At 33.1% G+C, this 11,930-nt stretch overlaps 2 protein-coding genes across 2 annotated transcripts; one reads left to right on the top strand and one right to left on the bottom strand.

Annotated features, from left to right (window-relative positions):
- The first annotated feature begins 1,185 nt into the window (after positions 1 to 1,185).
- LOC139839673 (acireductone dioxygenase 1-like) lies at positions 1,186 to 3,457 on the top strand. Its single transcript, XM_071829801.1, has 5 exons — positions 1,186 to 1,370; positions 1,453 to 1,540; positions 1,626 to 1,720; positions 2,686 to 2,925; positions 3,119 to 3,457. The coding sequence occupies exons 1-5, from the start codon at positions 1,356 to 1,358 to the stop codon at positions 3,245 to 3,247; spliced, it is 567 nt and encodes a 188-aa protein (XP_071685902.1). The 5' UTR covers positions 1,186 to 1,355; the 3' UTR covers positions 3,248 to 3,457.
- A 41-nt stretch (positions 3,458 to 3,498) lies between these two features.
- LOC139839672 (uncharacterized) lies at positions 3,499 to 9,068 on the bottom strand. The gene is made up of 11 exons (XM_071829800.1): positions 8,206 to 9,068; positions 7,856 to 8,117; positions 7,085 to 7,244; positions 6,289 to 6,970; positions 5,760 to 6,189; positions 5,479 to 5,660; positions 5,246 to 5,393; positions 4,844 to 5,071; positions 4,407 to 4,754; positions 4,205 to 4,306; positions 3,499 to 4,067 (listed from the first exon to the last, which is right to left on the bottom strand). Exons 1-11 carry the CDS (start codon positions 8,898 to 8,900, stop codon positions 3,834 to 3,836), a joined length of 3,471 nt encoding a protein of 1,156 aa, XP_071685901.1. The 5' UTR covers positions 8,901 to 9,068; the 3' UTR covers positions 3,499 to 3,833.
- Positions 9,069 to 11,930: the final 2,862 nt, after the last annotated feature.

The raw sequence follows: 11,930 nt of genomic DNA, 5'->3' as shown, positions 1-11,930 counted from the left end.
ACAATTAATTTATGATATATTAAAAAAAAAATAGTGAGCAATAAATATGAAACGAATGGAGTACCAACATATAAGAGCATTTTCAACCATGACGCATTTCATCAAATTAACACATTGTCACACCACCATTTCCTTTCTATCACTAACTCGTCAAATTTCATCCCAACCATTACACACTTCTTTAAATCAACATGGATCCACTATATTAATTAATAAATACAATGTACAAAGTTTAATACAGTACAACAAAAAATAGTTTTGGTCTTTTTGATCAAATGTGCTAAGAATTAACGAAATCCATTACAAAAATAATTGGCTGAGGATTGACAAGTTGTTGTCAATGATGTCAATTAATTGACAGGAATTTTGCAGCCTATTCACAAATATAATGTCATTGGAAGTGCTCTAATAAGATATTCCCTATCTTTTAACTCACAAAATGCCTAATGGTTGGCATTTAAATCTCACTAAAAGTGCAACTTGAATCACAAAGATTACATACATCTTCTTGATTAAAAAAAAAAAGTATTTTCTTACTAAAATATCAAATGTTTTCTTACTTTAGGATTCGGATTCTTAAATGGCCCTATCCACCCGGACCCAGGATCCGTGTGATATCTGTGTGCACCGGATCAATAACATTTTGTTTTGTTCTACCTTTATAAAAAACTAGGATAGGATGAGGTGATAGCCCAAAATTTTGGATGAATGTTAACGTTACTATTTCTACTATTCATTCATGCTGATATAATGTCATTGGAAGTGCTCTAATAAGATATTCCCTATCTTTTAACTCACAAAATGCCTAATGGTTGGCATTTAAATCTCACTAAAAGTGCAACTTGAATCACAAAGATTACATACATCTTCTTGATTAAAAAAAAAAAGTATTTTCTTACTAAAATATCAAATGTTTTCTTACTTTAGGATTCGGATTCTTAAATGGCCCTATCCACCCGGACCCAGGATCCGTGTGATATCTGTGTGCACCGGATCAATAACATTTTGTTTTGTTCTACCTTTATAAAAAACTAGGATAGGATGAGGTGATAGCCCAAAATTTTGGATGAATGTTAACGTTACTATTTCTACTATTCATTCATGCTGATATATTTAGTTATATATTATATTTATAATTATAATTATTTATAATATAATTTATAATATAATGGCAAAAATGGCAGCCACAATAAATCACCGGAAACTGATGACCACAGGTGGCATAACAATCTTCCAAAACAATACAACCAACAAACTTGAAACTTCCAGAATCCCCACACCGATATAAACATACATTTCCGATTCAAACAATTTGATATATTTAAATAATACCTGTTTTATTTATTATAATTCCTATGGCGAATCTTCAAGTGAGTCATAAAGTCCTTTGCTTTCCCAATATTGACACTAAATTTAATCCCTTTAAGATTAACTTTGTGTTGTTGGTTGCAGGCATGGTTTATGGATGATAGCCACGTGGATCCACAGCTTCCTCATCATAAGAATCCACATGAGCTTGTTTCACCTGAATACTTAGCTGGTATGTTTAACTGTTAATTATTTCATTTATGTTTTATACATAGTTTATGGTTAATGGTTATGCTTGATTGTATTGATTTGTGTAGATTTGGGTGTTTTGCACTGGAAGTTGAATCCAGAAAAGTATGAGGATGATGAAGAATTAGAGAAGATTAGGGCTACTAGAGGTTACAATTACATGGTAATATTAGTATTGCTTACACTTTTATTATATGAGTTCTTGAAACCACAATCATCATATCATAACATACATCTTATTATAAACTGAGTGCCAATTATATGTGATTGCAGTTTTAAGTTATTATTATGTGCTTGAAATTTTGTTTCATTCAAACACTCAAAGCTGACTATTTACAGTTTTAAAACACAATGATCATATAAGTAGTATGTAAACACAATACCATGTTTGTCTTGCTCCTACTGTTTGGGTTGCTCCATTTTTTCGTTACATGTACTTCTGTACCGTATACTTCATACAACAACAACAACAATACCCAATCCCGCATATACTTCATACAAGTCTTCTGGTAAAATCACTGGTAACAGAAATACACATGGCAATAATCCACACGTTTAAAATAATAAGGTCTTCAATAACAAATGTTATGAGACCATTTTCATTACCACTAACATACCAAAGATAAAGGGATGGTAATCATGGCATATGTATTGGAAAAAGTTATACGGAGTATATATTTAAAGGGTCTAATAGGTAGAATATTTTAAATATATAAATAAATTTAACAATAACGAAAAACCAAATGGGTCAATGGGTTCGATCATGTCAAATGGCATGAAAGTTGCCCAAAGTGGAAATTTAAGGCATACAACCTCCTAAATGTATTCACTGAAAGTTAGATTATCAAGTTACAAGATTAATGACACTATGATGTGGGTTACATAATCATATTCGACTCATTGATTATTTATAAAAAAAAAATGGACAAAGTGTTCCTGGGCAACACTCAACACAACCCAGTTTGAGCTGTACTAAAAGGGTACATATTTTTTTACCTGAACTTAGTTGACCCGTTTCCAACCCGGCGTTTTGTCACCCCTAAATGGAAAGAAGACACTTATCATAAGCAGGCAGTTAGTTTTAATCTTATAGTGTTTGTGTACTTATATCTATCTTCTTTGGTATAGGATCTGCTGGATTTATGCCCTGAGAAAGTGGAAAACTATGAGCAAAAACTGAAGAACTTCTATACAGAGCATATTCATGCAGATGAAGAAATACGTTATTGTTTAGAAGGGAGTGGGTATTTTGATGTTCGGGATAAAAATGATCGCTGGATTCGCATTTGGATCAAGGCCGGTGATCTCATTATCTTGCCTGCAGGAATATACCATCGCTTCACCCTCGATACCTCCAACTATATCAAGGTAAATAAAAAATCCACTTTCCAACTAAATAGCTGATTAAGAATGTTTCAAGATGTTCTGAAACCAACAACATTTATAAACTTCATAACTAATATTGTCACTAAATAAGTTAGCATATTTGACCTTGTTAGTCAAACTGTATTGAGTTGACGTGCTAGAACTTATTTAACAAAAGTTGTTGATTGGAATGCAGTTGATGAGGTTATTTGTTGGAGAGCCAGTATGGACTGCATTCAACAGGCCACAAGAGGAGCATCCGGCGAGGAAAACGTACAAGATTAACTTTGGTCAAAAGATTGGGATGCCCCTTGAAGCTCATTGAACCGTACATGTGCCTTTATAAATATGTTAAATGATAAGTACTGCGGAGTATATAATTATCGAAATAGCTGCACTTGCCATATACATGTATTCGAAGGTCATATGTTATGTATCCTCTGTTGGATCTGAATCTTGACTGTAAAGTTCAAATTGTACTATTTATAGCTCGAATAAAGTTTATAAGGACCCTATGAGCCCTTATGAAAAAGAATGAACTACTTCAACATGTGCAGTTTATTGAAGGATTTTAGCTTTATTCAATTAAATGTCCTGGAGCACTATATTACAGCATACCTTAATTCAGCACTATATCAAACACCTTTTGAACAGAGTTTCTTTAGACTAAAATAACTAACATTACACCTGATACAACATGCCAACGTTAATGTTGTTTACTCATCCTAACATAAAACTAATAAAAATGAATAGTAGTTTCTGAAACATAAATAACCCTGATTCATAATTGACTTCACCTGGGCTCCAATACCCCGGAAAGAAATTACAACAAAGATACAAGCGATACATTAGCGACTACTAATACACGTACAATAATTATAACCTAAAATCCTAGCCGAAACAATCAAACTCTATACTTGTGCACTACTTGAACTTGAGAAATCACGTAGAATATGGTAAAGTTTCTCTGCTGTTGGACGATCATTTGGATCTTCCTTGGTACATTGCCGATAAATATCAATTAAAAACCTCAACATTTTTTCTTTTTTGTATTCCTCTGTCTTAGATTGAGATATAGTCACTTGAGTATCTTCCGCTGGACCCATGGCCTCTAATTCATCCGTCAACAGTGGTCGTTTACCCATCTGCAAAAATCACATTACAAAACAAATTATCATCATGATCCTTGAAACATTCATGGCACTTTTGTGTGTGTGTGCGTGCGTGTGTGTGTGTGTGTGTGTGTGAGAAAGAAACTGAGAGAACAGAGTCGAATACATACAGATAGGAGGTTGTGAATTTCAGACTCTGGCAACTCAGCATAAGGCACTTGTAAAGTCAACAACTCAAGAATTAGGCATCCGAAAGACCATACATCTACTTCCTACAGTAAACAAAACCAAAAATGAATATAAGTATCAGATATTAAACACACTTATAAAGATATTTATGGATATTTATAGAATATAAACAAAAAGCCATACCAGTCCATATAAACGTGGGTCATGCATTGTCCGATAAACTTCAGGGGCCATCCAACGAGGCGTTCCAACACAAACATTAGGTGGGTGTACTCCCATATGGCCGATACAGCATGTATGCAATGGAGAACGTAAAGGAACCGCTCTATCAAAATCACATAGCTTAACAATCGGTGTTCCATCAGATTCTTCAACAAGGTCAATCAATATGTTTGCACTCTTCAAGTCCCGATGTATCACATCTTTGGAGTGGACCTCAGATAGAGCCCATGCAATATCTTTACTTATTTGCAAAGCCAATTCCAAAGGAACGTGCTTTTCACCCGATCTTGCTAGCTTCTCTAAATAATGCTGTTATTAACAAAATGAACAAGAAAAATTAAAATAAGAACTTCATTATATTAGTAGCAGGAAAAAATTGATAACAAAATGACAATTACCTTTAAAGAACCTCCTTTTACATGTTCCATAAATATGGCAGACTGCAATATACGATGCTCTGGTGCTCCATTTTGCGATGGCAACCACTTGTTAGATATCTGATGACCCAAAATGTTTACGATACATGGATGATTGAAGACGCTTAAGAGTCTAACCTCCCCTAGGCACTTAAATTCAAAATTCCTAACTTCATTGATTGAGCTCCCGTTGACTTCCAAGGTATGTACCTGCCACATATTTTCAATTAGCACTTTGCAACACGAATAGTATAACAATGAATCAAATTTGCATATCTTGCATAGGTTATGTGAAATGTGTAATTTTGGCAGCAGCAATCAGAACATGTTGGAAAATTGCAAAATTTATATTTAAAAACAGTAGCGATTAGGAATTAGTAATACCTTAGCAACAGCCTCGTTTGAATTGAGGTTGCATCTGATAAGGGTTGCCGAACCCCCTTCCTCGATTTGATCACGTGCAGAAAGAACTGGAAAAGAAGAGTCGACATCAGGACTTGCATCAAAATTAATCCGGTTAAGGGGAATGTACCTAAAAAAGAAGAAACCGGACAATCAATATACATAACTAGATACACATCATGTAAACACAAAATAAATAAAAATAAAAAACTTACCTGTGAAAATATTCGGGGTCCATCTCTTCCCTTATATCATGAGGACGACATGCATCGACGACCATCCGAATTTCCGAATCACCTCTCTTAACAATAACTACGTTCCAAGCATGAGGAGCAAAATCCAAATACCCTCTTACAAGTTCACATGGAACTCGAGGCTTCACACGGTCACAAAGGTACTAAACATACAAATAAAGAAAACATATTCATTAGTACAAAATTAGAAGCATCAGAAATAAAAAAATAAGTGCATAGTAAGTAAAACATAAGTAAATTACCTTCATTAGCAATGCCCTGTGCCTACAAACACCAAATTGAAGACTTCCAATCGGGACGATATTTGAATTTCTCCTTGCTTTTAGCAATTGAAGAGATTTTTCACAAAGACCAAAGAGAACAGCATCCTCTAAGGTATTAATGCTATGTTTTGCAGGTTTCAAGATATTATCGTTGTTCCCAGTGGGACAAGTGCAAATGAAAGGCTTGTTATAACTTGATCCAGATGCAGACTTACGTGCCCTGTCAACCATTGTACTTCTGTCACTCCCTCCAAAGTGATCTGATACAAATTGAGCAAGCATATAAGCAATCTGCAAACTATTAAGACAATTATCGCCTTCATCTTTGTTGAAACCATGGTTATGATTTAAATGAGATAATAATGTTTTTGCGCAGAGTGTTACAGCATCCAACTCTTCATCCCTTTCCCTGCACAAAAATTACATTAACATGAGTTCAAGTTTCAGTTTGGAAGCAAAACATGTAAGTTAATTTTGATATGATACAAGATTAATAATTAAGAAATACCTGTCCATTACAATAACTTCACGCGAGCCAATATGCAAGTTGTTTTCATACCTAATGAGAGGTAAGAAAGGTCGATCTCTTCCAGCATCATAAAATCCATCTGGCAGATGGTCATCAATGCTACAAAACGACATTGTACTGTATTTATGGGACATATCTAAACATTGTTCAATTAGTCTCCTTTTCTTCGGATGTTCTGTTTTCTTAATACTTTCAGAGTATCTTCTTGAATGTTTATTACCACAAAATTTATCCACTAACAAGTGCTCATCTTCGGCCTTAATAGGATCTAGAAGAGAACCCAGTGCAGCATTGTGCTTGATACAATCATCTTTTACGTTTTTACCCTTGATAGATTCAACTACAACACATCCAGAGCCATGTGCATCAACATGTTTCGCACCATCTTCAGCGAGTTCTTCATTATCCAGGTCAGCATCAACGTTGATTGATGATCCTTCTAGAATACTTTCAGAGGGGATCACATCATCGCAAGAGTCACAGTTTCTTCTTGTACTTTGAGTCGAATCATCACCTCTCAACTTCCGACCGTAGCTTAAACGTCCTTGACGAGCTCTCTGCTGCAAATGGTAACGCCTTTTCCAACCTTTTCTAGGTTTCCTTGCTAGAATATATCTACTTGATGAGGATCCAGTTGAAAACGTTGACAATGCAGGAGGGCCTAGTTTAAATTAGATTAGAGTTAGTTTCATGGGTTGTAAATGTCATAATCTATAATCTATTTCCGGAAAAAGAAACAGCAAATAAAATAGTACGAGTAATAGAACATGCATACCATTAATGGAATCATCATGAAGATTTGTGTCAGTGCTTTCCAATACATCCATCTCTACAGGTGAACTGAAAGAGTCATCATTTGTCATAACTTCATCATTCCCCTCAAGATCACACTTCGTCCCCAGGGGTAATTGTATAGAACTTGATAGCTTATTGTGCTACATAAAAGAGCAAGTAGTATCATTAGTCACAGTAGAATTGGTGTTTAATAAGTAGAAGTATATGAAAAAAATGCATGCTAATGTATTATACCCTAGGAATATATTATTAAAAAGCTACATATATAGGTTTGTATCTTAGTAATACATTATTCCATTAGCAAGTAATCCATACAACATATAAATAAGAAACATAAACTTCTTCAGCGATTTAGTTTTGAGATGAGTCAATACAACACGACTTAAATCAGTTTCATACAAATGCAAACGTGAGTTGTCATAATAAACACCAGCATAGACATACCCTGAAAAACTATATAGAGTATTAAAGATTAAGTTCCTAAAGACCACATTAAAGGTTTTCTTAACAGAAACAAATACTAAAGCATACCATGATGAACTAAACAATATGTCCAACATGTTATTCTCTATCAAGATAAAGTCGCATAAAGCCTTAACGGGTGGTTATGAAATATTCAGACACAGCTACACACCATTGTAATTAACGTGCGATATAACCTAACATATAAAAGCATGTAGAATTTCTCAGTGACTATCTAACAAATCCACATGTTAATTGTAGTATCTATTAGTTTCATAAAGAAGTTTACCTGAAGATTTAGTCTCTGAAGCTTCGCCATTTTGTCAAGCGCAATAGATGACAATGATGTCAACCTGTTGTTTGAAAGGTCCAGGTTCTCCAATCTTTGGAGAGAAGACAAGGATGGTACTTGGACCAACTTGTTGTTGGCGACCTTCAACGTCAACAATGCGCACAAACTACTTATTTCAGTTGGTAAATTTTTCATTTTATTGTGCGAAAGATCTAGGTACTCCAAGCAAGTAAGACAACCAATTTCTGGAGGCAACAATCTGCACACATACAACACACCTTTTTATCATATAAACTAAGCAAATTTGCACCAAATGTTAAAATAAACAAACACAAAAGTATACTTACCTTATCGAAAAGTGACAAACAGATAGCTTAGTCAAACATACAAGCCCCATGATATCAGCCAATAATGGAAATGCAGAAGGCCTAGCAGGTGCTGTGCTAAGCTCTAATTCCTTTAAAGCCTTCAACTTTTGTAAAGGCAGACCAGTCAAGCCTGGTAAAGATATCTTGACATGCAATCTTTCTAAATCAACCAAATTCCCAAACTCTGAAGGAAACAAATTCACCTCATTGCCAAAGAACTTCAAGGTTTTTAACTTACTTAAACCCCCAACTGACCTAGGAATCAAATTAAATATATTCTTGTACACATATAAACCTTCAATTGTGTCATTATCGCCATCTAAAACCTGCAGATCCAAAGTTTTTCCGGTAGCATCAATTGCTGATTCAAATTTATCAGTTTCAGTTATTTCAGTTAGAGCAGAGGTGCAATCGTCTTTCAATTCTTCATCTTCTTCTTCGATGTTTTCGGTTTCCGAGTTTTCGGTTACGGTAGATATACAATGATCTTTCAATTCTTCCTCTTCTTCGATGTTTACCGTTTCGGTGCAATCGTCATCTTCTAATTCTTCTTCTCGTTCTACGGGGATGTTATCGGAGGTTAGGTTTGAGATGCAATCATCATCATCATCGTTGTTACTATCATGCTTATGAGTTGGATGAACGACTGATTTGTCTGGATTTGAGATATGCATTGTAAAAATTTAGCTAGGGTTTGGAGTTTGAATTAAAGAAAGAATCGTGAATTGAATCGAATTAATGAAGTGCCGGTATATAAATATATGTATTTGCATAAATCGTGAATTGAGGTTTTGGGGAAATCGGCTTTGGGAGCAGGAACCCTAATTTCGGAGAAGACGGGGTATTTGTACTGCACAATGGGTATTTTGGTAATTTTCAATGAATGGGCTCTTGATCTTTTTAACTATTTATACCGCGTACCAAAGTGTTTTAAAATAATACGGTAGTATGAAACGAAAGAATTAAGTGTTATAAAAGTAATAATTGAATGATAATTTTATTATTATTATAGATATTGCATAGTATATTTTTTTGAGTATAAATAGGTGTGTTAAGTTAGAGTTTAAGGTATGTATTTTTTGGTTAACAAAAAACACTCTCTCTCTAGATTCCAAATGCCACCAAACTCTCATTGTACATTTTTCTATAAATAAAAAAACCAATTATTCATACCTTTTGTTCAACCTTTGTTTTCTCCGTTTTACAGTATCTCTATCTCTATATACCTTCTACAGTCAAGAACCACTAAAGGTAGTTATAAGCCTACTGAATTATAACACGTTATCAGCACGATTATCTCAACATTTATACTAAATATGGTTGGCTCTGCCACCTAACTAATATATGGTCGGTTATACCACCTAAATGATATATGGTCGACACTGTCGCCTAATTTACATTTATGTTATCTAACATTTATTTATGTATACTAACATTTACATTTATGTTATCTAACATTTATTTATGTATACTAACATTTACAGTTATGTTCACTAACATTTATATTTATGTTATTTAAGTTATATATGGTCGGTTATACCATCTGAATTATATTTTCTGTAATCTAACTCTTATTAACTTCACTAACATTTATATTTATGTTAATAAGACCTCATGATTGTACGCAACACGTCATTTGACAACACGGTACTTTATGTACGCAACACGTCATTTGACAACACGGTACCATGGGTCGAGATTAATTCCGATCAATACGAATACGATGGGGTCTTTATATGTTATCTAACATTTATGATTACTTATGCAATTAATCATTATTTATTTCATGCATACTAATGTTTATTCTTAAATTTATAATCTTAAAAGTTAAAATAGAAAAAGTAGTTTGTATTTTTATTAAAAGTAAATCTTAAAAGTTAAAATAAAAAAAGTAGTTTGTATTTTTATTAAAAGTAAATCTTAAAAGTTAAAATAGAAAAAATAGTTTGTATTTTTATTAAAAGTAAATCTTAAAAGTTAAAATAAAAAAAGTAGTTTGTATTTTTATTAAAAGTAAATCTTAAAAGTTAAAATAAGAAAAGTAGTTTGTATTTTTATTAAAAGTAAATCTTAAAGGTTAAAATAAGAAAAATATATTATAATAATATATATTATAACTTAATATATATTATAATAATATCATTAATAATATAATATAATATGAACCTATATTCCCTTATGATTTTATTATTTGTAATCATACCATTATTCCTTTGTTTACTACTTATGAATCTAAACTAATTCTAATTGCATGTTGTTATTTATCTACGAAAAAAAAAATATTATGATTATGATTATGATTATGATTTATGTTGTTCATCTTTCTGAAAATAGAAAATGTCAAACTTATCAAAGCTTGAGTTTGATGCCTTAGACGTATCGGGAACAAACTACACATCATGGGTTATGGACGTAGAAATAAATCTTGGATCATTGGGTATTCTAGAAACTTTAAAAGAAAATAATACTTGTTCCGATCAAGATAAATTAAAATCAATTGCTTTTATTCGCAAACATATTGATACCACCTTAAAACATATGTTTCTCACTATCAAAGATCCACATGTTTTATGGGAAAGTATCAAGAGTAGATTCGATAATCAAAAGGAAATATTACTTCCAGCTGCGAGGGAAGAATGGAGAAATCTAAGGTTCCAAGATTTCAAAAAGGTAAGTGAATACAGCTCAGCCATGTTCAAGATCCGTTCAAAGCTTCAATTCTGTGGTCAAGAAATAAGTGATGCTGATATGATGGAGAAAACTTTCTCCACAATGCATTCTGCAAATATAACTGTGCAAGAAAATTTAAGATTGCAGAATTATAAAACTTTTTCCAAACTTCAAACTTATCTCTTAGTTGCAGAAGTTAATAAAGAATTACTGATGAAAAATCAAGAATCTCGTCTTACCGGTGCGCTAGCATTTCCTGAAGCTAATGCTATTAACAATAATAATAATAATAATAATAATAATAATAAAAGAAATGCACATGGACGAGGGTGTGGAAGAGGTCGTAGCCATATTGGCCAAAACCATCATCATGGAAATTACCATAACAATAATAAAAATCATAACTATGTTCGAAATCACCCTTATGGTAATGGTCGTGGTGGTGGTCGTGGTCGTGGTGGTCGTGGTGGTCGTGGTCGTGGACAAAGAAATAATAATCCACAAAATTATAAAATCCAAACACCATACAATCCCACAAATCACAATGTTGAAGAAGGCTCTTCAAAGAATGTTGAAGATTCTTGTTACCGATGTGGTAAAATTGGCCACTGGTCTAAAAACTGCCGAACAAATCAGCATTCTGTTAATCGGTATCAAGAATCCCTAAAGGGAAAAGGAAAAGAAGCAAATCTTGTGGATGACCTTGATACAAAAATCACTGAGCCAACTTGTGACTACTTTAATGAATAAATTTCTAATATCTATATATATATATATATATATAGATATCCTATTATATGTTCTCGTTAAATAAATGGTTGTAGATTTTCAATCTACACCATATCTAGTTTACTACATATTTCCTTATTATGTGCTATCGTTTGTAACATGTTTTGAATGTAATATATTGATGAATTATATACTCATTATTTGTTTCTCATATTTTTTTTTTGAAGTTCATGATGTATACTGCTGGAGTAAAAAATCAGTCAAATGGTGGAGATATTTGTATTGCAGACAGTGGTGCCACTCAC

The sequence above is a fragment of the Rutidosis leptorrhynchoides genome, chromosome 4 (genome assembly GCF_046630445.1).
Source record: "Rutidosis leptorrhynchoides isolate AG116_Rl617_1_P2 chromosome 4, CSIRO_AGI_Rlap_v1, whole genome shotgun sequence".
Lineage (NCBI taxonomy): Eukaryota > Viridiplantae > Streptophyta > Magnoliopsida > Asterales > Asteraceae > Rutidosis > Rutidosis leptorrhynchoides.
This window is presented reverse-complemented; position numbering and strand designations above follow the sequence as displayed.

What these genes read in the sequence shown, in the direction of transcription:
- LOC139839673 (XM_071829801.1), top strand. An exon ending in CTAGAGGTTACAATTACATG is followed by an intron (nt 1,721 to 2,685) that starts GTAATATTAGTA and finishes TCTTTGGTATAG; the next exon opens with GATCTGCTGGATTTATGCCC. An exon ending in ATACCTCCAACTATATCAAG is followed by an intron (nt 2,926 to 3,118) that starts GTAAATAAAAAA and finishes ATTGGAATGCAG; the next exon opens with TTGATGAGGTTATTTGTTGG.
- LOC139839672 (XM_071829800.1), bottom strand. Translation starts at nt 8,900, where the DNA reads ATGCATATCTCAAATCCAGACAAATCAGTCGTTCATCCAACTCATAAG. An exon ending in GACCCCGAATATTTTCACAG is followed by an intron (nt 5,394 to 5,478) that starts GTAAGTTTTTTA and finishes CTTCTTTTTTAG; the next exon opens with GTACATTCCCCTTAACCGGA. An exon ending in CAAACGAGGCTGTTGCTAAG is followed by an intron (nt 5,072 to 5,245) that starts GTATTACTAATT and finishes AATATGTGGCAG; the next exon opens with GTACATACCTTGGAAGTCAA.